The following is a 27,229-nucleotide window of genomic DNA, read 5'->3' as shown; positions in this document are numbered from 1 at the left end:
CAAGCTCTCTGGATGGGGTGCTGTGTAAGGAAACTGGGGTCCCCAGGAACAGACATGATCGCGATGGGTAATCTTCCTATGCACAGGACCCTTTGTGCAGGGCTTGTAAGGGCTTCATTCAAGGGGAGAAGGGGCTCAGAAGGGTGGACTTTCAACTGAAGGAGCTCTGTCAAGACGTTTGTCTAGCCTGCCACTGTAGGCTATGTAAGTCCAGGACCTCAGCCGCCCTGTGCACCACCACTGCCATAAAAGGCTCCCGCCTCCACAGTCACGGTAGAAGAGACCAGGCCAGTGTCAGGTGAAGTGTCTAACCCACTGGCTTCCGCCAGTTCCTCGTTCCAGTTGTCCTGTTCTTCTTCTTCTCAGAGTTGGTAACCATAAGGCGCTGGGCCCACTGAGTCTTCAGGCTTAACTGAGGAGCCCTTAAATGCCCCCTTGTGTAGTCAACAAGCAGGATGCCAAGAGGTCCAGAGGCCTCAGAGCTACTCTAAATGAGATCCAGAACACCAGATTGAAACATTGGGATCATAGCCCGAATGTCCTGTATTCACAGCTTGGCGGGAAGGCTTGAAATTGCACTGTATCTTGGATAGCTCAAACGAATGGGAGTCTCTGCAAAGGAGTCAATGGCAACTTTAGCCCACTGCTTGTGAATCTCAACGATGTTGAGAGTTTGCCATTGTCTGGAAGTGGTCTACGACTGACTGTGGAAATTAAGTCTTCAATAGGCAGTAAAGGTAGGAGCAAACCGGTATCCCTGACTCCGAAGGTAAGGTGTGCCCACCGTCATCACTTTCATAAAGAGTTGAAGTGCACTGGTGAGGCGAGTGGGGTACATGGCAAAATGAAAATGCCACTGGCCCACCTTGGAACTGCAAGCAGAGTCTGTGGGACTGCAGGACGATACATCAAAGGAAGTGACCTGCATAGTCCAGTACCTTGTATTCAAGGAAGCCTTAACCTGGGCCAGTGAAAGCATCATGAATTTTTTCTTCCACAAGAAGATATTCAGAGGGCGAAGATCTAAAATGGGATGTAGGCTGCTGTCCTCTTTCATTATGAGAAAACAACGGGAGCAACAGCTAATGCCTAGTTCCTGGGCCAGAGCCCCTCTCAATGGCTCCTTTGCTCAAAACAGCCTGCACCTTTTTGGAGAAAAATGGTCAGGTGCTCCGCTGAGAAATGTTCAGTGTGGGTGGGAGGTGTGGTGGGTCAAATAGGAATGGCAGGAAAAAGCCTTGTTAACAATTTGGGGCACCCATCTGTTGCATTTTACATTTTTGCCACTCCTGGAGGAAGCATTTAATACTGCCTCCCAGAAGAAGATAGTTTGACACTAAGGCTAAACAACAGAGACGTGAGCTTGGGTCTGTGCACAATGGAGTGAAAAAAAGGAACCAATGTCAGAGAGCAGAGGTGGCCTCTGTAATGCACAATAGCCATGTTCTTGGTTCTAAGAAAAAAATATATTTAGCATGATCTTTATCTTATTTAAATAGTTCAAATAAGTAGTAGCCTCTCAAGCTTATAAGGATGTTCAGCAATACACCAGCTTTACCACAAAATATACATAAAGAAATCTACATGCACATACCAAGCAAATGTGCAACTAAAAGGAAAAGATTGTGGGAAACGATACTGGAGGCGTCACACTGTCTTGAAAAATCTAGACCACCCCAGAAGGATCCAATTTTATTTCTAGAAGCGACAGAATGAATAGCATTTAATAATGCTTAATTTATTTCATGGTTTGAAAATTAGGAACCGAAAATTAGGCCCGATAATAGTGGAAAGCTGGCAACTGTAAATAGTGGCAAACAAAGAAAAAGAAATAGAAGTTCATAAGGCTGATTAACACAGAACGGTCACCAGGAACAGAGGAGGAGTAATGCAGCAGCTTAAAATGTGACAACTTGAACAAGTACAAGGGAGCGTTCAGTAGACTTAACCAGGCATTTTCTTTTAACAATGCTCATCGTTCTACAAATAAATATGTCCCTGTATCAACCTTCAATCAGGAAATGTCACGTGGTATGAAAATCCATAAGGATGGGTCTTGAGAAGAATAATCCTGTGTGTAGGGAAGTGGGCTGTGGAAATGTCCTCATACAATTCCCCTCAGATAGGATGCAGCCCAGGGTTAAGTGGCTTCAACAGATTTGAGCAGAGTTTGTCCTGTGGGCTCCGTAAGATGATGCAGGTTGACCGGGTCTGTATGCATGGTCATAAGCCTCCACAAGTGATGTATGACTTGAAAATACTGTACCTGAAGCCTTTCAATAGCTTCTTCAGTGCAGATCACCTCATCCTCTATGTCTGGGTACGCTTCCATTTGTCCATTGAGGGATGTTGGCGTCAGATTCTGGTTGCACTCAGCAGGGGGGCTGAAGGGTGCAGCTGGAATTTCCACTGTGCCATTACTGTTTTCAGCAACATTTGCGTCTGGACATAGGAGAGAGAACTAAATGTTAGGGCGTAAAATATATTTTTCATAATTGTCCCCAGCACTAAGTTAACAATTATCATCGAGTAAAACATTATGATTGCATTATGTAAGTAGACTTAGGGAAGTTCCACAGCATAGCTTCAAGAAGAAATACGAGCAGAACTTACTTTATAGCCCACAGCATCTTTCAGTGCGAGTTGGTGTTGCGCACTAACATGAATAGAGGAGTGCAGTGGTTTTTTGCTGAGCAAGTTCCCTTTCGCAAATGTTACTAGGTTTAATTTGCAAGTGCAAATTTTTCCTGCACATCACAAAATATTTTTTATCACGTAGACAAGTAATTTTAACTCTAAATGCATCCAAGATGGCAATGTATTGAGACTTTCTGAGCGAGTTTACCCATTGCATAGCTTCTCTGTGCACAATAATAAATGTATTGAAACATTTTCTTTCCAACTTTTCCTTTGTCAGAGCTTTTCTACGCACAACAGTATTGCAGGAAAGAAGCTTTTTTTTTTTAAGAACCATATCCTTTGTATAACTTTTTTTTACCATTAAATAAGCATAACTGAAAAACATTGCCATAATGTCCAGATTTTTATGGCTATATGGCAATACTCAGGACTGCAACATTCTCAAAGTTGGTAAGCTTTCCACAAAACATGTCCAAGGTTGCAAGATAAACGTCTCACACACACACAACCATATTCCCGACTCAGGAACCCAGGACTTTACTTCCTTCAAGGCTCTACTTTCATATAAAAATATAAACTTCTATAACCTCTACGGTACACACTTCTCAGATTTCTCTATATACTTTTACAATCGTTGCGAGATTAGTTTGTCAGTAAATGTAAATGTCCCATTCACTGCAGTCACGAGGATGAACAGCACCATAGCAGGGCCACTGATATATATTTTAAGAGAGCTCAGACGTAAATTAAGGGTCTTGTGAGTGAGCTGGCACCTCACATGACCAGGCCTACTTTCCTTCTGCCTGTGGCTCTTACGACATCGGTTCTTCCTTCTTCACCACAGACAGAGGAGCGTAAGCTCTCCAGGGGTCTTATTTTACTAGGTTGTTCCAAACTACTTGGCACTGAAAGTAGTTTAGAAGAGTCAGACATCTTGTACATTTTTGTGTTGTCTCCTTTCATTTTGGGTGATTGTTAAGAGAGCTACAGCAGGGTGACGTGGAGCAGGTGATGATGCAGCCATGGAGATAAAGTCAACCAAATTACAATTTACATGCCTTCATAAGGAGAACCAGTGAAATAACTAACTTTAAAGTAAAATTGTCAGATAAGAATAAGTATGGCATAATGGACAAAAACAGAAAACTATGGCCCTAAAATGTATTACTTGTGATCCTAGTTTTCCATCGGGATTTCAGTCGAGCTCTGTGCTTGAGCAGGATCTCTCAGAACAAACTGGTAAATATATGTTAAAATCTGAATATCATTTAAACAAGGAAACTCACACACACATACACATTTCGTTCCATTTTTGTAAGCATAATCCAATTAGCCATGACTGTGACAGGGATGTAAGTCGGACTGAGCATGGCACCGGTGAGGGCAAGGTACTCCTACGCACACACCGCACAAGTGTGAAAACTTTACGCTACTCTGACCTACATAGCGGGACGGATCTGCGAAGAAGGTGGACAGCCTGCTTCCACGGTAGCAGAGACTGTAACCTCTGCCTCCATGGAGGACCGGCGGAAAAATCCCCAGGGTCTGAGACCCGCAATCTCATAGTGCCTTGTTTGTGTATTCCAGGAAAAATCGAGTTGAACGTTTATCAGCTGCACATGATCACTGACAGGAAATATTAAAGATCTAGGAGGTGAGTTCTCACCTCCAGCACTCCTGCAAATTGATATGGTACTGCAGTTTCCTGAGACAGTGTCTTTTGTATCCCTCTAACGATGAGTGGGAGACGTTTGACTCGTCTGCGGTTGCAAGTCTTGAACTATTTGTACGCTGTTCTTTTCCTGACACCACCATGAGAATGATTTGGTAGCAGCACTGCACATGTAACTCTGAAGTCCTAATCATCTGCCACCTGCTTCCACTGGCTTCCCAGACATTCTGGAGAGGCCTCCTGCACAAGCTGCTGCTCAGTACAGTCCAGTTTGTGGGAAGGGCTAGTTCTGAGCAAAGAGAGGCTTTGTGCTTTAATTTTCCTTATCCTGGACAGTACAAATATTACTAGACAAAGGTGATCTAAAGCCATTAGGGTACCACTAGGACTTTGAAATACCTTTTGTACTTTAAGACTGCTGTGTATTTAGCTGGAAAGTACCTGCACTTCACAGCAGTAGTGGCAGCTCAAATTATGCTGTAATCTCCAAAATCAATATCAACATTCACAAGACTAACTACACCACTACAAAATAAACTCCTTATAAAAGCATTTTTAATGAAAGTCTTTAATGAGTTAAGACTGTCAAAGACCTGCAGCAAGTTACAAAGCCCCACACTACAAGTGAGAGCAGTGAGTGAGCCACACCCTCTTCAGGAGATTTTAGGGGTGTATTTCCCTCTAATAATCGTGGGGGGACAACATTGTATTTTGAAGTGCACTAGTCCAAATATACTAACTACAGGCAATCTTGTTTACAAGCAGTCTGGAAGGAGAACCAATGAAACATAATATTCCAGGTTGTCTCCCAACAGCAAGGCGCAGCAGTTCACTGCTGCAGCGAACCCTGTATGTGCCTGTGAAAGAGACCAGTGTTCTGCACTGAACACGGTTAATGGACGGACCACTGGTGACCCGCAAAAGAACAAGGGCCGTATGTACAGAATGTTGGGATTGCAATTCCCTATTTGCGATTCTTTGCGAATCACCCTTAAAAAAATCACAATTGTTAATGTACAAAAGCGTCTAAGTTGGAAAGTGCGATTCCTCATGGGGTCACAATAGACCTACCTCGTTAATATTATTAAGGTAATTTGCAATTTGCGAACCGATAGGAATTGCAGCCATCACAGGGATGGTGGCCTTCTGGAGTCAGCAAACCGCGATGCCTATCACTGCTTTTTAATAAAGCAAACTTTTTTTTCCTCTAAATGCAATCCATTTTCCTTAAAGGAAAATGGATGAGTTTCAAAAAATAAAAAACGTTTAGGTTTCACTTTTCTGAAGGGTAGGCAGTGGGCCCTTGGACCACTGTCTGCTCTTAAAAAATATTTGTTTCAACATTCACAAAGGGGAACACTTCCGTGGGGACCCCTTCCGATTTGCGAAGGTTTACCACCAACCTTGAGGTGCTGGTAAAAAATTGATGTTTTGCGACTCTAATTCGGTCACAAAACATACATAACATTGCATTTCGGTATTTGTAAGAGACTCCCTAAACAAGTCCCTAACAAATATTGAATCACCAAACACAAACTGCGAACTGGTAATATGTTATTGAATCACAATTTGTGCACTGTACATATGGAAAAACATTTCTGGGGTCAGTAATGGCCAAATTCTGCGAATCAAGCCCATTCTGGCCGCAAAATTGCTTTGGTGCATATGCCCATAAGTAAATTACCTTTCTGGTCGATACTCGAACCACTGATTTCTCACCTTTAGATTATCCCCAGGTTCCACACTGGATCTTTAGCGGATTCTTTCAGTAATGCTCCAGAGCTCTGGTAGGTGGGCTATAGGGCTCCACGCGGACTCCATCACGCCTGGAAGCGAGCGCTGAACCACATGTAAGCGCCACCCTTGTGCACCAAGGTCGGCTTCTTGTGTCTTCCTCCGTCTGCGCCCTCAAATGTGGAGCGCAATACAAATAGTCTGGGATAGTATTATGAATTCCTAAAGTGGGACCTTTTTAGATGAAAAAAGAGACCATTCCACAAACCATGGAGGAGGGTGGGTAGGTGAGGACTCTGATTAGAGAATTCACCAGAAAGAGGCTTACTGAAGCCATGCAACTTGTTCTTCTGATGGATACGTCTAACCACAGAGTCCTCACCTTAGAATAGATATCAAAGAGGAACCTCCCAAAGGTGGAAGGTCTGGGATGAACTCACACAAAGTCCAGCAGAACTGAGCAGACAAAGTGACCTTCTAACTGGAAATGACTGACATTGGGAGTAGTGATTCGTGAATGTGTGTACTGATGCACAAGTCGTAGCCTGACAGATGTTTAGAACAGGAATTACTTGCCTCAAAGCCGCTGTACCGGCCTTGTCTCTGGTGGAATTAGTCCACAGGGCATAGGGCGGCTTATTGGATAGTACATAATAGATTTTGATTTGGAGAACTATCCACAAAGTTGCCACTGATGGGAATGTATGTGCCACCTGGTGATTGGGGTGAGGATACACGAGGCAAGGGGGCCAAGAAGCCTCAGAGCCAACCTCGCTGTGACTCAGAACTGGTCATGAAACATTGGGATCATTTCCTGAATGTCTCAGACTCGCTGGAGCTCAGTTGGGACTTCAGCTCATTGAAAATCCAATGAGGTCATCAGGAGTTTGGACGTTATCCTGAGGTGGTCCTCAGCTGTCTGCAGTGAGCACTTGTTTTGCAGCTGGTTGTGGAGGTACGCAAATACGTGTACCTCTGAAGATGGACATCACCCATCCTTTTTGTGCACATCTTAGGAGCCGAAGGGGAGCACAGTAAACCGAGTGTTCCTCTCCTACATTGAGCCGCAGGTAACACCTGTGGGACAGCAGGATGGGTACATGGAAAAACATCCAAGCATGCCATCCAGTCTCCCACATTCAGAGTTGACAGGATTTCAGCCAGTGTGAGCCCTCTGAACCTGTCCTTCCTCAGCAATGCAAACCGCAGCTAAAGGTCCAAAATGGACCTGAGGCCTCCATCCTTCAGAATGAGAAAGTGAAACAAGTAACATTCTTGTCCGATCTCTCAGTCCGATACCCGCTCAAGGGCACCCTTGTATGAGAGAAGCAAGACTTACTGCATCATTACAGGAGACGGCTCCTCTGAAAGTAATTCCGGAGAACGCTAGTTTGTGTTTCTTGCCCTGAACTGTCCGCTCAAAACAGTAGTGGATGTGGCAGACACTCTAACAGACAAACTTATTATTCTAACCATAGTCTTAGAATATTTGGCGAAAGAGCAATTTATTTACTAGTCTAACTCTAGTCCTGGAATCTTCTGGGGCAAAAATATAATATCCCCCAGTATTTTTGGGAAGGGATGAAAAGTGGTAATTTTAAATTGCAGAAAGTTCTGCCTTGAGGGCACAGCTCAGGGCAAAAAGATACAAATTCCTTGCAGCACATACATGGCTGCTTCTAAACCTCTTAACCATCATGTATCAATTGGGCCAATCAGGGCCTGTGGTCCTCCGGACAGCCAGCAAGATGTTGCTGGCCACATCCCATAATGAGTGAGCGTACATACCCAAAAGACAAACTGCATTTATAGATCTTAGAGCTAGGCTAACCCGAAGAAAGTATCTTTCCGAAAGAATCAGGTCTCTTCAATTCCCGATCTGGAGACTAGAGGGAAATAAACTCAGACTGGACGTACTTCTTGAAGCTTGAGCAATCAGGTTCTGCAGTGAAGGATGCATGGTCAGAACGTGCGGGTCCCTGGGAGCCAGTCTATCTTGCTTCGTCAGAGGTTGACTAACTGGCAGGCAATAACAGTTCACACAAACTAGCCCTCGCTCAAGAATTTCAGCCAATACATTTGTTTTCTTCTCAGTAACGGGAAACTGCCATGTGTACTGTCAGTGTCTTAGCAGCCTTCGAGACAACCATTGCAAATGAAGGACACGCTTTTCTCCGGCGAAGGTCAAAGTGGAGAACCTAGCTCTGTCTCAATAAATGTGGATAGCCCACTGGCATTTTTTTAAGTTTAAACACAATTCATCTACGGTACGATTAGGAGGCAGCCTCCTGAGGGATTCTTAACGGCGAGGAATCTGCAGTAAGAAGTATCTATCATAATAAGGGGAGCTGACTGCACAATTTAACACACACAGGAGGTGGTAAGATTGTTTACAAAACTTCACTTATGGTGTCACAGGTATATTGTGACCCAGAAGACACTTTCAGAAGTTTCTGGTTCACATGGATTTGAGGACGTCACAATTGCCAAAACGCAAGGGAAAGAAGCAGAAGGAAGCAATGTCGAGAAAACGCAAGGTACAACGATTGAGAAGATGACTCAGAGTTCTGTAGAGGAGAGTAATAAATAAGTTGGTTCCAGTACCAGCGGAAGATATTGCTATCAAGATACCAAGGAGTTTGTGAATGCCAGAGTACCATGGGATGCAGAGAGGGAGGAGAATCAACCAGCAGCAGATCCAGGCTCAGTAGAGATTCAAGAGAAGAGTGGGGAGGAGAAACCGCACCCTGAAAATCCTGCACATTTCAGCTGCTTTTCAAGACAGAAGTACTCTACGTCTTCTTGTGCCAGGGTTAATGGGAGGTGGACTGTGCCTACAGGCAAGTGATGGAATAAGAGAGGGACTTTGTGATACAGTAACTCTCATGAGTCGCTTGCCCAACTATATACGCAGTTCCAACTGGGGGCATTAAAGAGGCTCAGAAATCTGACACTGACTACATTGGAAATTTCTAGTCAAATGTGAGATGATGGTTCTGCTATTCTGAGACTAGAAGGGTAATCTCATGTACATAATGCACCATGCCACTAAATAAAATTCAGGACAGTATCTACAATGCCCTGAAAAGAAAGCAACATAGCCAGGGTGAGTTCAGAATTCACCAATATGTAAATCTGTGTAGTAAGACTAATTTACCCAATATCACTTAGTAGAAGAGCCATTCCAGTTTCTTTCGCTCTCTTTTCCGATGTTCTTAAGTTACTCTTCCTTCAGCACTGTCTACTGTACTCTCTTTCCTCACCCTACCCGCACCTGGTCTCTGTCCTTGAGAGGTTGGCAGGAAAAACCTTTAAACAAAGGAAATGTCAATTAAAAAAGTCAACCACATGGTATAGTTGGCCAAGAAAAACACCGGTGAGTTCTGATTAGACGAAAGGATGAGGAACAAATAAGAGAAAAAGATGCAGCATCCAGTGTAGAGCTCTGCTTAGGGCAGTGCCTGCGAGGGAACCAGTCCTGAGTTGCTCTTCTCTGCCTGGCTCTATAAACTGGGGACTTTAACAAGGTTGCATGTTATTCACTACAAGTGAGGTGCGCAACAACTGGTACTTTCCCCAAGGATAGGTTGGAGCAATAGTGTTGAAACTTACTGAACGTCTGACTGGTCCTAGGCAGAGCAGAACACCGTAACAGTGCAGGAGAAGAGCTCCAGTTTGTACCAGGAAGGCAGCCACACACAGGCATTGCAGGCAGAAACAGCCCCTATCCCCCAGTGTTCAGCTCTTGGGGGTACTGAGCAGTTCGGGAAGGAGGGGTGGGTTTTGTGGTACTGTACACACACAACTCAAACAGGCTGCTTACCACAACTGTAAATTCATCAGCCATTGTTGACTACACTGGAGACACACGTTTACCTTACTTTCACATCTCGCGAAAACCGTGAGCGCAGGAATAGAGGCCTGTAGGAGGTGTGAGACTCATGCTGTATCAGTAGGCTAGTCAAGCACCAACCTCTGTATTTGCTTCTTCCCTCTGGCTGTGTGCAGCACAGCCATGTAACAAAACAGCTGGTGAGGAGTCAGTCATGGTAACCTCTGGAAATGCTAAAATTGGTCAATCAGCACACAGCTGTCTGGTCATTGTGATGAAAGCTCAAACTGCTGTGTTTTAAGCAAGCAAGAAATAACAGTGTACATGCAGGGCATGGTCAGGGCTGATCAAAATCCTCTACTTAAACACAGCAATGGATGATTTCATGACTACACTGCAATACCAACAATGGTAGCCGACCAGGACATTTCCCACAGTTCCAGCAGGCCAGAAAAGTCTCTAATTGTAAGGGCTGGTGTCGACCAATGGCGACCTGTGTCACAAATCAAGGACTGTTCGAGCATGACTTTCTCTTCTGGGCCTTTTATTTATAGCTGTTGTATCCTGCAACAGTGCTGTTAAGAATATTTCTCGTTGACTATTGACCCATGGGTTTCATGTAGTGCTATTTTTTTGTTTTTGTGGCTGCAGTTTTTTTTTCTCTAGAGATGGTCAGCCTTCCATCTGCTTTGTAATAAGTTATGGAAGGTGGAACCAATAGTTTCAGACAGTGGATGCACAGTCCTCATGTGGCTGAAGTGCTGTCTGGCAGGGCAGGAGGTGTAACCTCATCTTCAAACTACGTGAAATACAGGATACAGAGGTACAATACTAGACCTATTCCGGGCTTTCTGGCTCAACACTGAAGCAAATTACGGTGCCTCCTGGCAGCAAAGTCTTTCGCCTCGGAAAAGGATAAAGATAGCATCAGGGCGACTTCATTACTCGTAGTTCAGAGACGTCCTTTGACCGTGTGAGAAATAAAGGAACATCTTCAACATTCATGGAGATTAAGAATGGTTTTATAGAGATCACATCACAATATGAATACCTCCCCCAGTTTCAAGGATGTGTGCGAACTGGTAGCCTATTAAGTGTCTATGTGCTGAGAACATCCAACAAGATGAGAATGCATATCAATATACCATATAAAGAAAAGTGTTTTATTTCATGTTTTATATCACATTTGTAGCATGCAACTGCCATTAGTATGGTATTATATTGTGCAACTCTGTGTAGAACCAACACAACAATTTACTAGACTTAGAAATGTGTATTAATATGTGAAAAATCAAAGAGCAGATATGCCTTTATGAAGAAACAAGTCTCTTCAAAAACCCTCCTCACCAGGTGGTACTGTCATTGCAGTTGGCTTGATTCAGCCATACATTCTCCCACTAAAGACATAGATCTCATCACTCACTGGCTTGTTAGAGCAGCCATTTGGCAAAAAAACTCACAAGGTACCTTAGAATGTACTTAAAATTTGCAAGTCACCTAAAATTGAGAAACAGGACAGGTGTCCCCATAAGCATCACTCCCCAACCTTCACCTTATCCAGCAGAGGAATTGGTGCTTACCTGTGAATGCTACGGTGGAGAGTCCCTGACTAAAAAGCAAGTCTCTTAGCCGCGCTACCTCCTCTTTCAGCTCCCTGATCAGCCGGGCGTTGGGGTCTTCATTGATAATGGCATTGCATTTAATTTGTTTGGCTCTGTCAGCATATCTGAAACAAATTAACACACCTCATAACTACAAAGCACGCCCTTCATCTTTCGGGGGGTCACGCCTATAACTGGGCAATATTATGAGATAATGCCTGAGGTCTGACCGTCATATGGAGGTTATGCCCTCATTTCCAAAGCAATGGCAAAGTCCACCATATCTTCAGACTGTTAAAATTATTTTATCAGACTCAACCAACCATTAGTGAAAAAACATCAGTCGCACAAAGGATACGTGTATACAAAATTATAAGAAAATATGTAATTAAATAAATAAATAAATATTTTGCATCATTGTTTACTCACAAGAAGCTGCACCACGAGGGCCTGTCTGCCTTGTTGACATTAGACAATCTGACTTGAAACATGACTGAATCCTCAAATATTTTTCAAGTAACACCATATTTATCCTTCTTCATTAAAATGCCTCCACCATGCACAAAACCTTCCCAATCTTGGACTCTTGTTATGCGGTATGTATATATATATATATATATTTATTTATATATAGATTTATTTATTTATTCAAGAAGGTGTCCCAGGGGCAGGCAGCACACAATTATTCAAGGTTTTGACTATCAATGAAGATCCTACAATGCAGAAGCATGTTTCATAGTTCAACATCTTCCAACTGTCGATAGTCATATCCATTAAGTAAACATAAGATGTGCTGTGGGATGCAAACTTTAAAATGAACACTGCAAGTGGAGCAACAGTAAAAACCCTCTTCCACCAAATCAAAATCCTATCCACCCCCCGCCTGCCAAGTAACACAGGGTGGTGTCCGCTTTTATTAACTCAAAATAGACCATGGAATGACTTTGTAGGACTTTCAAATCAAAAGACTACATAAGTGAAAATCAATTGAGAGACTCACTTTTGAACTGAAACAGCATGAATCTGTCGCAGCCCTCCATGAAAGTCTTATGTGGCTCATGGTCCAACACAGTTGCAATCAACACTCTCGGACTCACATATAAAATGTTTAGCAGGCAAAGCACCCAAATACTTGCAACACAAACGTGTAACATACTATTTTACACAGAATTAGCGCTTAGCAGAAAAATGTCTTGTCATCAGGCCCACAATCAGAAGTAAGCATAAGGGCTGTAGCTATTTCTCATCAGCAGCTCCCAAACATTTATGCAGTTCAGGCAGAGCCACAAGCCCCACCTGTTAATACTCAAGTATCTCTACCATACTGCACGAGGCATTTTATTTTGTGTTTCATTTATATGTTTCTATATACACACCTTGCATGTTGTGCTGTACTTTAGCTACATAAGTGCTCTCAGAAACTGGTCACTGTAATGGTGATTGTGCAGCCTTTGCACCGTTCCATGCTCTATGCAACCTATGTAACCACGCATCCTCTCTAATCCAGTGCAATGATGCCTCTCTCCTTTTGTTACTTTATAATGCATGTCCCTAGAATCAATTACATTTCCAGTGTGCACTTTGAAAGTGAAATAAATGTAATGAGGTGGAATTATAGCATTTACGTTTTCACATTCCTTGACCTGAGTTGGAGCGGTAGCTGTGGAAAAGTTGACAAACATTTTACCTGTAGTAGTAGTAAGTGTAATAACACATAGCACTGGAGCATTTGAAAATCGCAGATGAGGAAGCTGTGAATAATCAGGACATTGTTGCATACAGAGTTATAATGAAAACAAGGTGGTAGAGTGAAAGCAGGTGTACTTTTTTCATCAAGGACAAAGAGTAGCCAGGAAGGGGTTTGAGGTTTGTGGATAGAATGAAAGAAAAGGAGGATGGAAGCAACTCACGTCACGCTAGAGACGGGACACAAGACTGCTCTATAAATTGTTATTACCACACTCACAGGGACACCAGCCGGACAACCACAGTCATGGACCTAATGTAATCTTGCGTTAGAGAAACGCCTAACTGTAGCAGCCATTTGTACAGATATTACATTCATTACCTAAGGGTGCTCAAGGTTTCTTCATAGTTTATGTCAGCCGGGCTTAGGGCAGCAATCATGGCAGTGCGAGAGTTTCCACCTAAATCAACACAACAGGAAGCATGATCACGAGTGCCTTGTTGGATAACATGACAATAAGTATGACATATAACTCAACCACGACCAACGACATGGTAAACAGTGAGACTTTACTACCAAGTTGATACACTTATAAGCAATCTACTGGCACTTAAAACGGTAACTATACTCTTAAAATATTTCCCTCACTTTGGTAGAAAAATGCACACAAGGAAAACTGCACACTATAAAAAGAACGTCTGCAATCATTGTATTCAAACATATATCAACATAAATTCTAAGTAAATAGAGGGCGGTCGGCCTGCATAATGGCCACGCTGAACTGGCTGAAGAGGTTAGTGCCCCTGCTCGTCTCCCTTGTTAAACCAGAAGCACAAAAGAATAAGTTGCTTACCTTCGATAATACTATTTGTGGTAGACACCTCACCTTTCGAATCCTCCCAAACACCAGCCTGGATCTCAAAAAGAAAAGCTTCCACAGCATGTCCACGCCCACAGGATGGCACCACTGGTGTCCGCTGCAGCAGTTTATAGAAGCTACTCTTGTGTGTCGCCACCAGTCTTCCTCCTTCAGATTTTTACCCATAAATTCATCCCCAACTTTGGAATCAATACAAAGGCAGTCTCTACCAAAAAGAGGTGGGATTGAGGACTTGAAGACACCAGGAAGTACTGATGGACTTGACAGGCAAAACGCCCTCCTGGCAGACCTAAGAATCAATGCAGGAAAACCAGGTAAGAGTAAGGACGGAACCCGAAGAGACCTTGCCAGATCTGTAATCGCGTCATTTGCTTTGGCACAATAAGTCTTAAGGGATTCTAGAGAATCCTTCTAGGCAAGGGAATACCTCATTCTAATGCAGAGGACAAATCAATGGGACTAAGTTCACAATGTAGACTGCAATATCAGTGAAGCTACAGACACTACACCCGTCCAGCTGTTGTGAACTTCCCTACTCATGGATGACGTGTAGGAGAAAAGAAGCTCAGAAGCACACTGCAGCATGGCCACACATGACAAGGTGACTACTTTCATAAGAAAGGGCATGTGTGTTCTAAGAAATACCTTGTCTGGCAAGAATGACATGTAGGGAGAGTGGCTCAACAAAGCCTGAAGCTCGGCGCGACATGTCATGGGAAGCGGACTGTAATGATGAGCACCGTTTCTACTGTAAGAAGCCAGTGTGCAGTTCGAAGCAGCTCAAAAAACTAACACACAAGGAAAGTCAAGACCAGATTCAGGTTTCAAAATCGGGAATAAAAGAAACAGGGGGAAATGTATGCGACCTTTCTTTTGGAAATGCAGAGAAAGGCAGGCAGGGTTTAACTGTGGCCAGAGCAAACCCTTGAAGAGCCAAATATAAGCCAGACAACTGCACATCAGACAACTTTGCTTGTGAAGGAGCATATATGATGAGAGTAAGCAAGATGAACATCCACAGTATATGACAGCCCTCATTTCTGCAAGAACATTAAGTTGACCCACTCAATCTCCACACATGAAAGTGCAGATTGTAGAGGTTAGGATGAAACACCCCACCCTGTCACTCATACACCTCGATGTAGAAGGAACCCATTAGAATTTGCATGAGAGCTTGTTGAGCGCTAACCAGCATCACAACCTCCATCCAGTATCAGGGTGGATCATAATGTGCCTTTGAGTCAGTTTCCTCCTGTTGTCTTTGAAGCACACGTTTCACAGGCTCCAACCTATCTGCTGCTTTGCCGGGGAGTTTTCAGCTCCGACAGAGAGGGCTTCAGTGCCAAAGTTTTCGGATCCAAAGCAGCTGCTTTTGACACCCATATCAGACACTGTTTGACGCCAAAGATCTCAGGTCCAGAGGTTGACTCTGCTCCGAGGCAGGACAGTCAGCAGCCTCGATTATTTTTTCAGTGCTGAGCTGGGGTTGTGCGTATCCGAAACAGTTGGATGGTGCCGCACATGGCCCAAAGGCAGTGGTGGACCAGCTACGGTCCTAGGCCTGTCTGGAATTGGATGGTGACCCTTTGAGGTGGTCTACTGGGGTCGTTGTTGAGGCGGAGGGGCACAGTAGTCACAGTTGGTTGAGCTGGAGGAAAATCTTCCATCTCGGAGTCGGAGCTATTGTCAGTGGGAGAACGATCCCTCCTCTGCAGCCGACACTTGCACCTGTAGTTCATCCTGCAGGTCCTCAGGACCAAAGAGGTCTGGTGTGTCGCCAAGGCTCCTTCAAGACATCTAGAATTGTCACGCTTGAAGGTCAAGACGGGTCTTCTTTGACCTGAAGAAGCAGCAGGCCATGTAGCTGGTCTCGTTGTGCTCGGGGAAGAGGTACAGATTTCACACCTGGTGAACGTCGGTGCGGGGGTGTTTGGCGTGACAACGAGGACAGAATCGAAAAGGTGTCTATTCCATCACCGAGTGGACATGGTGTGTGTGTTGGGGTTCCTAAGAATGGACCCTGTGCCCCAAAGGCGAGGGACCATGAAGGCAGCGGTCGATACGAGAAACCCCGACGAAGTTGCCATCACTGAACCGAAAGACAGACAGAAAAGACAGCGACACTACCTCCTGACTCGAAAGACTTTTTGCGAAGAAAAACAAATTACACACATCCGAACCAAACACTAGATGGCATGATTGTGCTAAGAATGGGCATCTACAGCCACACATGCCTCAAATAGATACGTTTCTTAGAAATGAAGCAGCATCTGTTTAACTCCCTGCCCAATGGCCTCCTGGCCTGCAAAACAAGGACTTATTCTCACTGATTAAGCAGATTAAGATAAACAAGAAATGGGACTGTTTCAAAATATCTAAACATGTTAAAATGAGGCCATATGTAATCATTTTAACATACAGATAATTTGAAGTACTCTCTGTTGGAGAGGAGGGCTTACGGAAATCCACTGGAATAGTCTGACATGAAAGCCTGACAACATTAGGAAGAAAACTAGGAAGAGTTCTCATTACTATGTTATCTTTAAGAAAAACGGTATAAGTATCCTTGCAGCATTAAGTCTGAATTTCACAAACCCTACAGGCTACAGCAGTGATTACTAGGAAGGCTGCTTTCCAAGAAATAGGTTGTAACATAACCTTATGAGTAAGTGGAGAAGGAGGACACGCTGATTTGGAAAGCACTACATTAATTTGCCACGAGAAGAACTCTGTAGTTAGGAGAGGCTTCTGTAACCTCTTAACACTTGCACAAGTGGCATTTCCAAAAACTGTGTGATATACCTTTATCAAAGAAAATCACAGCCCAGCGTACACTAAATAAAGAAAATATGGCCGATAACATCCTACTGGAACATCTTTTTCCTGCTACATCAGATGCAAAACAACTTTCACACAAAAGCATAGGATGGTCTGGTTGACGGGCGTCTAGTTTCTTTTAAAATGCAAAGCAATCTTGTGGAAGATCTAAAATATCAATATTACAAGAGCATCTGAGCCAAACTGAACGTTATAACGTTGGACATAAGATCTCTGCACAACAGTTTCTCATGTGGATATTCTGAGATGCAGGTGGTCAGTGAGCCCCCACTGACGTAGATACTCTTGTGCAGTCAGGATCACCCAAGCCTTGACTGTTGTCAACTTGATGAGGACGGGTGGAATCATTGGCTCCAGTGGCAATACGGACAGCGATGCGATTGGCTTCAATCGTAGGACTTTGAGTGTCCAGGAGGCCTAAGACTCATTTAAAGCTCCTGCAGGTGAAACTACTCGAGGACTGTAAGCCCAACCAATTCCAAAACAAGATCAGGAATGTCAGATTTGAGGTCCTGTGCTTGGATGTTCGCCCTTGGATCCTGGTGGGAGCTGGAGATGGTCCTCCCCCTCCCACCCGGTGGTTTATGAACGTTCTGATGCTTTGAGCTAAGTGCAATGTTGGTTTGTAGTAAGAGTCAATGAGTGGCTTTGGTGCAAAAAGCTAAAGGTACTGGTGCTGTAAAGACTACGGATATTGTCACCAGAGCTCAGAGACACAGGCCACAACTATTCTATTACATAAACCTAAAGATCAGCTCATCTTTTAGGAACTTTTTTGCCCTCCATGATGACTGCCTCCTTGGGTTATCTTCAACAAAATTTGTTTTCATCATTAATATTTGTTTTCTCAAAAACATGTCTACCACTCTTAACACTTCCCACTGCCAGTTTCTCCATTTTCACCCATCGAAACACGTACCTCTCCGCCGAATATGATCTCAGAACCCAAACCAGGTGGTTTTCCCTCAAAAAAGAGGGCGTGATATGTGGGAGTCATTATTTTTCTTGCTTCTTGTCAAGTAAAATGTGTAACATAGGCCTCAACAGCCGTGGGGTCCCTATCCTTCATCGCGACTTCCATTCAAGCCACCGAAATACAATGCACTCTGTGCTGCTGGAGGTAGATCATCAATATTCTGCTTTTTCGCTGCTGTATTTGCAACGTCATGGAAAAAGATCATGTCTTCTACTGGAGGAGTTGGGGGTGAGAGGGGTGGGGGGGCTGAAGGGGGGTGGAGGAGAAGGGGAAGGGAATCTAGAATCTGTACTAATAAGCACCCCCAATCTGAATATGTGACCGTGTCTGGTAAATCAGCATTGGGGAGCAGTAAAAGTAATTTTCCGAAAACATACTCCTTCCAGTATGTTCACACAGATGCACATGTTCATCCCCCGTGATTTTTCTTTCTATTGGCTATCTTCAACAGGGCTAACAATATTAGCATGGCCCCTTGAGGTAGCTTCCTTTCGTGGTTGCTTACCTGGCGTTGAGCCCTGGGGTGTTCATCTTCAAGCAATCATAAAAGGGACTCATATCTTGTGTCTGTGTTTGCAGATCCAGTTCCTTCTGTGTTTGAGGGTACATTTGCCTAACAAGGCTGTTCTCATTTCAGATGCACTAGGTGTTGGTTGCACTGCAAGAGGAGTGTGTGTCAAATTGAATCCTTAGAATGTGTCCATGCTCCTCAACGGAGGGATCCTTTGGGTGAAGAAAGGGAGATTTGTCGCTGATACTGCTCCATAACCCAATGTTCTTATAATGATGTACGCGCCATCAACGTACAATACGGGTGGAGTTTTGACTCAGAGAAAGGTATTGGTAGGCACTGAGCTAAAGTTAGGGCAAGTCTGAAAAGTGATGTGGATAGTTATAGCTCGTCCTTTCAAGGGCAGAACAGAATACACTGTTGTCCTGCTCCTCTGCCTCCTCCAAGTCTTCTTTTGACAGATTTCACATTTCCCAGTATTACTAGAATCTGTTTAGATCTGTTTATTAAACAAAATGAAATTTTAGGTTTCAAAAACAAAACTACAAAAACGATTTGCTCCCATTTCAATCCTAGCTTGTCAAGCCACATTAGACATACTGTGAATAAAACCCCATAGGATTCCGAGGTAAACAGCCCTCCTTAGGTTACCCAGTAACTTAGTTCTGAAATCCAGTATAATCACAGTATCAAAAAGTCATTCTTTTAAATAACTCATATTTTGTAGTACAAATTTAACTCCTGTAATATGGCCTTACAACACCTGGAGTTTGGAATCATTTTAATGCTCAACTCTCAAACTCTGACAGCCAAGGCTTTGAGCTTTTTCACTCCCACTTTATCTGTATATTTTGAGTCAAAAGTACAATTTAGGACTGGTTTGGTTTGTTTGGCTTCTTTCTAAAAACAAAGACAGAAATGTCACTTTTTTTTTTACTAAGTCTTCAAACTGAATTGTAATAGAAATGCACAATATAGAATTTGAAACTAGTTCTGGAATCCCATATATGACCGCAGTTATTGTACTGTTTGCACGACTTCTATGTTAAAAAGCAAACAAATATGTAAAAGTTGTCAATTATCCACAGAAAACAGTGGGAGAAAATACTCATCCTAATATCCAGTAAACATTACTCATCTTGAAATGCAGTTTTTTCCACAGACAAGTCGTCAGCTTCCTCCACATAGCAAGGTAAAAAAGAGCAGGTATAATATGATCCCATAATTACCCAAGTTCTCCTTGAGGAGCCAGGTCAGCGCAGAGTCTCGGTAAGGGATGAAATCAGACTTTTTCTTCTTATTTTGCTGGAATCAGAAATGTACAGGCGGGCATGAGTCTGTATTAGTAAAACTTTAATTTATCATACTTCACCAAAACACCACCTCACACTACTCCAACCTGCAGTTCTGCTTCACTGACAACTCCAGCCATAATTACATTTAAAATGAAATAAACATGAAGCCTGGTAATGGGTTTTCCCTTGTAAGCCTTAAAGCAATGTCATGTCCTAACGTTAGTTCAGTATTTAAGAGGTGTTGAGAGACAAACAATCTGTTTTACCGACCCACTGTGTGAGGAAGTGATAAACACCAGAGGATGTGCAAGGTATTACAACTATCTACTATACAGTCAAATTACTTACCCATAAAGCTACCGTGGGACAGCCCACTCTTAATTCAGACACCCATAATTTACACTGCCCGGCCAGCATAAATAACGCCAGTATAGGGCTGCATCTTGAGAGTGTATACTTTAAAGTTACTTTGTCACTCCCATAGTAGAATTTCCAATTACAAGTAGCGAATACTCCACAAAGTGCACTAATGAATGCCAAACTCAGTGAGGAATTCGCCTTTTCTCGCAAGGTCAACAAGTGTTTCTTCTTGGTCAACTGCAAAATGAGCATAGCTATTCCAACAAACTTCACATGTAATGTGCAGAAGAATCCCAAAATGCTGAAAAGGAACAGGAACAACAAGGCCTATTCTTCAGCAGCTCCGAGTGTTCTCGGGCTGTCGTGGCCAAAATAGTGTTAACTTTCAGAATTCTTAACTTTAGCAATAAATGGAGTAAGTTTGAGTACTTGTGAATTCATGTGCCCACTTCTTCTCCTTGTACTTTTATTGCTGGATTAACACTTTTGTTGCAGAATCACTGAGTACTGTTATGTTGTCTGAACAACCCCCGGGGATTGTGTTTTACTACACATTCAATCACAATAAATTAACAATATTTGTTATACAAGTATTTTATTTCAGGCATTCAATATAAGCTAGACCTAGCAGCACAACCCTTTAAAGAGCAAAGTATGGCTTAGGTTTGAGCTTAAATAAGTAAAAAAAAACAAAAAAAAAAAAACAGGTAACAGATGAGTAAGGATGGAGTTGCAGGAACATGTGAATCGCACATTGCCAGACGTCACTCCACACGTAGTACACAGTATTAAAACATTACACATATTTACTGTCAGGCACAGAGAGAGGAAGGGGCTACCGAGAATGACAAAATGCACAGGCTAGGGTCATGCTGAGATAAGAACCAAGAAAATGTTCTAAGACAATAACTATTGACAATAATTTGCAAATTCTTTCTTTTCAGACACACAAACAGCTATTTCTTTTTTCTTTTTACTTTCTTAAAAAGTGTAAGTTATGAGCTGAGATGCTAAAAATATAAGGAGGTTACAAAATAGCTAGTATGACTTGTTGACTCTGGAAGTAACAGAGGACTTAGAGACAGTTTCTTTATCGGCTCTTATAGAAATAATGCTGATTTCACTGGGAGCTCCCAGTTACTGCAGAGGTAAGGAACTCTCAGTACAAGACCTTCAACTCCAGGGAGGGGGGTAGTCAAGCATCACTCTGACCCTGAAACATTCCTGGGTGCTAATAAGCATGAACTTTCTCAGTGCCCAGAAGACTCAATATTTACTCACTCGTCAACTAAAAAAATGTAAGTGTTCACACCAACGCAAAATGCCGAAACTTCACTTCAGGATACTAAGAACAAAGTGACAAGAGAAATGCATCTCTATCAGTTGGAGGAGGGATCTATAACCCATTTCCTGATATTAAGGACTTGTATGGAAAACTGTGATAGCAGCTTTGAGTGGCTTCCCATATTAACAAGAAATGTATTACCAACCTCAATCATCTTAGCTAATCTTCAGCCAAACTCAACCTATTAAAATAAAAACACACAAACCTGTGATGTAATGCTTGTAGAAGCCAATTTTTGTTTCACCGATCTACTAATTGCAAGACAGAGCGTGGCTGGTTACCAGGATGCAGTTGTTACAAAGGGAACAACTACGAAAGACCAACTTTAACTGTTGTCTGCAATAAAGCATAGGTGGCTGAAAAGCCTCTGATCAATTACAGAAGAAAAGACTCCAACCAACAGGAAAACCTGCACCTCTAGTGCTCAGGACCCTGAAAGTGGCACTTGCACTCTGATGCACTGAACAGTTAAGGACCCTATCTGCTGACAGGAGAAGTTAAGAGGCTTGGAATCTGCAGAGAGAATAAAGAGCGATACAGATATTACCTCAACTGCAATATGTACATCAATTACAGTGCTTTTAGTAAATGAGGCCTCAAGGGCTAAGGATGAACCTCTACCAGTCACCCACTGAGCGGACTGTGTCATCTTTAGCACCTACAAACACACAAACTACTGGGCTGGCTAACGAAGCACCAGCATTAAGTAGTGTTTACATCATCAGAGAACGTCACTGTGCCGCATCCTTTGCTGCTTGCTTTAAATATTTATTGACTACTAAGCTTCACTTTTATGATGACAACATGATCACAACCCTTGTGCCATATAATGAGTATTTATCCATTACCAACATTTATTTTAGAAGTATAACAAAGGAGAGACAACTGTACTTACATCTTGCAATTAGAAATCACGTCCAAGAATGCAGCAATTGAAATACAAAGGACAAAAGAAACATTTACACCTCATCATGCTGTTGCATGGATACAGCAGAACACCATCGCCTCTACAACACTGAAAACCAACACCTTAGACATAAGCCATGCAATTGTGAGAATCACCATGACGACAGATCAAAAGGTAGGACTTGTGCTATGAAAAGGAAGAAAAAGTTACTTACTTGTAACACCAGTGCTGGAATTTATCTTTTACGGATTCCCATGTCTGAACATTTGCCCTTATTAGGCTTGGAACCCTCGTGAGACAATGCTAACACAGCAGTTTATAGGTACACTCCAATGCCAAGGAGAGGGCCATCGACTACGCTATCTGTACCCCTCAATCTGTGACCCAAAGAAGAGCCGATGAGATAGAGAGATTCAGGACACCGAATAACCACAGAAGCATTAATGTCAGGTTGTCAAAGGTCATCAAGAGAAGGATTTTTTTATAACCTCATTAGGACGAAGGAGGGAAGGTCACATGTGAAACCATGAAGATATCAACACTGGAGAACTCTAGCTGAAGGCGAGTAACTTTCTTCTACAGAACTGGATCTTTCACATAGTCACATGAGTGAATAACAATTGCCAAGGAAGTTAGATAAACAGTGTATATGTGAAAATGTATTTAAAAAAGCCCTCACCTGAATTACCCCAGTTACGCAGCTCCTTCAGATCTTGAATGAAGGTCAAAACTGTAGTGCTTAGAGTATGGGGGAGGGCCGCAATCTTAGAGCTATCCTTAAGAGGTGCTCCCATAAGTAGTGGAGCCTTGGTGGCTTCGCCTCTGGTGGAGAGAGCTCTTACTTTTGTCACAAAGGCTTGCTGGTCTTGGCATGTCAGAAGAGAAAGCATGCCGTGATTTACTCACAATGACTGCTTCAGTAAGGAGGAAGCCTTTATTGGAATACCAAGGGAGTGAGTTACTTGTAAGGGAAAAGTGTTCACCCAGAGACACTTTGTAGCAAGAAACTCTACACAACCTACAAAGAGGGTAGGGACAGAAGAAAGTCCTACCTTAGCAAGTGCATATAATGGCTGCCAGGTGGGCGAGTCATTTTTCCATTATTTTGGCAATGGCTGGAAACAGCAAGATTGGCCTGTACATAGGTCAAACAACCTGAGGAAAAGTTTAATTGTACTCTATTTTCAGGACAATCCCTGAAAAGAAGCATTATGAGACACTAAGGATGTTCATTGGCCACCAAAATATATAAGACCTAAGAATGCACATTCAAGTGACATACGCCGAACAATCATGAATACTTGGGATGCAGTAAGCACTAAACTGGGACTAACAACATAGCCATGACCCTTTACACCAATCAATTAAAACCCAGGCTTCACACTGGCTACACAGTGGAAGATATTTCACAGGTGGCAGGAAGGGGACTGCCTAATTATAAGCCAATTATTTCACAAAGTGTTGATTAAATCATTCATACAAAGTATGGTAGTCTTTAAAGACACTTAGCAAGACCAACTAGTATATGTCCAGCTAAGTCACTGGGTCAAGCACTGGGGGGAGTGAGGGTGCATGCAGGGCCCGGCAGACTTTGAAAAATAGCCACGAATACTGAGGGTTTTTAACGAACCTCTAAAACTCTGGAAGATTGGGGGGGCATGGGGCTTTCGGAAAACAATGGGCACTAGTGGGACGAGAAATAAGTGGCAAATACTGGGAGAAGCTGTGGAAAGTCTTACAAAAATGTCACTAGCAGAGGACGAAGATCTACATTGATGTACACCCCGCAGCACCTGAAACGCATCTGTCTGGGAACGCAGGATCAAAGTTAAGAGTTGTGGTAGGGAAGTTGACATCACCTCGCATAAATGTTGGTCCTATAGCAAACTGCAACATTTTTGGAGCACAATTCTTAAGTAGATTAAGCAGATAATTAGCTTCTCAATTCAAAAGCACCTGAGGGAGTGTTGCTGGGACTTAAGGACATAAACAAAAATAATACAATACTGGTCCAGCAATTGATGACAGCTGCTTAGGAACTAATAGCTGTTGACTGGAAACAATGGGAACCTCCCAGGCTGAACCAGAGCTACACCTACTTGGTTCCACTGCTCAAAAAAACACTAATCAGAGGAAAATGGAACCAACATGGTACTCACCATCTCAGCCAGAGCAGAAATAACTTTTCCTAGAGTAGTCAACGATTTGTTGATGTTTGCTCCTTCCTAGAAAAAACAAAAGCTAGATGAAGGTAGGAAACAGGAAGCGTTTGAACAAAGCATTTAACAAGTATCTTACAAATGGAACAGTTGAGACATCTGTGAGGATCTTACACATTGCAGCTTAGGTGAACACTTAGGATTCTCTTCAGAGATAACCAGGTGGGAGGGGGACTGCAGCACATGCAGCTACGTAACATTTACAGCACATAGCTGCATACTAGCCCCACTGCATATCTGGGTGTCTAATGTGTAAACTGCATGAACAGCAGGAACAATGCACCAATTCCTTGGGCAAGTGAATAACATTCTTATTCCACATGTGGCTCCAAAACAGGCCCCAGGGTCTTCCACAAAGTTCAGGAAAATATCACTAGAAAAGACAATTTCAAACAATAGAGGCAAATTCTAACCAGAGATTCTAAAATCTATATCCCATGAATCTCACAAGCTCCAGGGACATTTCTCACATGAAGGATGTACTATATGTTAAAACAAACACTGGCTAAACAAACAGATCTTGCTTGTGAAACCTAGATGCTTTGACAATGCTCTAAAAATATCAGAATGATGGTTGTAGTACAAGGTTAACACACTCCATTGAGTGCCCACGTTCTAAATCAAAATAAAAGGTGCTCACTCCTGGGGCCAACCCTAAAAAAATACCACGGTACATACAATTAACACCAAATGTGGGAGAAGCATCTAAGTCTGTCCAACATTTAGAGAAAACAACAACAGATTCAAAACATCACGGAACAAGCATTATAGAGAAGTCTATTCATTACTTCTTGCCTGTATTCAGAGATAAAAGGATGAACACAGCCAATGCGTTTCGTCGATAAACATAGCGACTTCTTCAGGGCACAGCTGATAACAGTCATTCATGACATTGTAAGTGTGCGACTGGAATTAATCTGGGCTTACAACTTCTCATATATCTCAGTTCAAGATTGCTTTGCGTCTGAGTACACAAAGCAGGAGGTCACCACTGCACAGTTGTCAACGTACCAGAGCAAAGAAATCTTAAACTGAGCTACGTGAGAAATTGTAAACCCAGATGAATTCTGGATTGATGTTTACTCGATATCTTTAGTCCTGATGAAGACCCCGGCAAAGTTATAATATTTGGGGTCGAAACTTTCTGTGTCAAGAAAACCCTGACTATAACATATTGGACATTGGGAACATTTCATCACCCTTTTGATTGTTTCCATGGAGTTCTGTACTTGGACTTGACCTAATTATTCATGCCAACTATCTATATTTGTTGTTTTTCATGCACATGTGTTATTTGTCGTGGCACTTTATCTTTTCACTTATTTCTGCATTGTATCTTGGAGCACCTAATTGTCTTCTTTTAACGGATCGATCTGTGTAAATTCTCCAATTTGGAGTCATTGACAATCATATAAACATATAAATTAATCTGTATATGCTCTCAAATATACAATATCTTTATGAAAGTAATAACTGTGTCTAGTTTATATATTTCTTTCACAAAGTCACTCTTGTGTATCCCATAACCATACAATCATTTTTTGAAAATAATCTTATTTCCTAGAAAGACAATTGTGCATTTTGTATTTAGTTACCCATGTTCTTTGGAATACAGGGTGCCTCTTATTTGATTATATCACATATCAAGACATGCCAGCACAAATCCTTTAGGCACACTGCAGGTTTCCCAGAAGGTGAATTATTAGTTCAGTTTTAGTTTGTTCACAAAGCTCATCAGAAGAACCAAGTTCTGGGAGGCCAGACAACCAATCACGGCTAAGTCCAGCACTGTCTTTACCCCCTGTGGTCGTTGGCTTGTTTGGCTTGCTAGTCCCACCGGGGAACACAGCTTGGCTTATCCTCCTGGACAGTTTCTCCGCCTTTAGGACCAGGTACTGTTAATTCCTCTCTGACCAGGCAGGATTCTAGGCAGCTTCTCCAGATAGCTGCACAGATTTCATGGGATGTCCCTTCATCTCTGGGAGGATGGCTATAACGCAGACGCCAGCCCTTTCACAGCAGTTCTCTGAGCACTTCCTTCTTTGGTGAAGAAGAAAGTGATACTGGAACCATATTCAATGGTTTTGGTCGAAAATTATACTGCTGGCACCAATCAGCATCATTCAAAATATGGGAACAATGGAGTGTCTCATTAGCCTGCCTGTAGCAGCCACCTGGGACCTTGCCTAGAACGTCTTCACCCTTAACACCAGATTCTGCAGACTCACTGCCTCCCCTCCATCATCCAACACATAAAAGTGTTCAGGAAAATCTAATCTGCAAAGGCCTGCTAAACGGCCATCATGGAATTGTTAAAAGGTGGCCCGGCCTCCATCCTCTCTCACTTCATTGTCTGGGTCTCCAGCCACAGGAATGTATCAAATACACTTCCCACGGACTGGGAATGCTGTATCCACACTCCATCTTGGTTCATGCTACCCTGGCGCAATCCAAACTGGATCCCACTAGTTCCAACAAGCATACTTGCATCTCACACATCCACTACACATAGCCTAAGGCAACATATGCACAGAAGGTCAGTGCAAGGATCTGGGTGGTACATGAAAGCGGAACTTTACAGAAGTGAAGCTATAAGACTGAACTCCTCTCTTGACACAGAAAACATGTCTACTCAGGACGTCACAAAAATCATTAGACTGCCACCACACTTCGAGTCAACATCCCAGGACATGGACAATAAAACCCATGGTGATAAAATAGGGCACACTTGT

The 27,229-nt window shown here is 42.8% G+C and overlaps 1 protein-coding gene across 2 annotated transcripts in view; it reads right to left on the bottom strand.

The window, feature by feature from the left end:
• Nucleotides 1–27,229, bottom strand: part of LOC138266930 (kinesin-like protein KIF1C) — a 272,097-nt gene that overhangs the window by 67,341 nt on the left and 177,527 nt on the right. For both annotated transcript variants that reach the window (XM_069215707.1, XM_069215708.1), the window contains exons 9-13: nucleotides 24,438–24,503; nucleotides 19,601–19,676; nucleotides 13,548–13,626; nucleotides 11,459–11,604; nucleotides 2,267–2,442 (exon numbers count right to left, since the gene is read on the bottom strand). In XM_069215707.1, coding sequence (XP_069071808.1) covers nucleotides 2,267–2,442; nucleotides 11,459–11,604; nucleotides 13,548–13,626; nucleotides 19,601–19,676; nucleotides 24,438–24,503 — 543 coding nt within the window. The remainder of the gene's footprint in view (nucleotides 1–2,266; nucleotides 2,443–11,458; nucleotides 11,605–13,547; nucleotides 13,627–19,600; nucleotides 19,677–24,437; nucleotides 24,504–27,229) is intronic.

Source organism: Pleurodeles waltl, chromosome 12, assembly GCF_031143425.1.
Source record: "Pleurodeles waltl isolate 20211129_DDA chromosome 12, aPleWal1.hap1.20221129, whole genome shotgun sequence".
NCBI classification, from domain to species: Eukaryota; Metazoa; Chordata; class Amphibia; order Caudata; family Salamandridae; genus Pleurodeles; species Pleurodeles waltl.
Note: the sequence above shows the minus strand (reverse complement) of the source record. Positions and strands in the feature narration are given on the sequence as shown.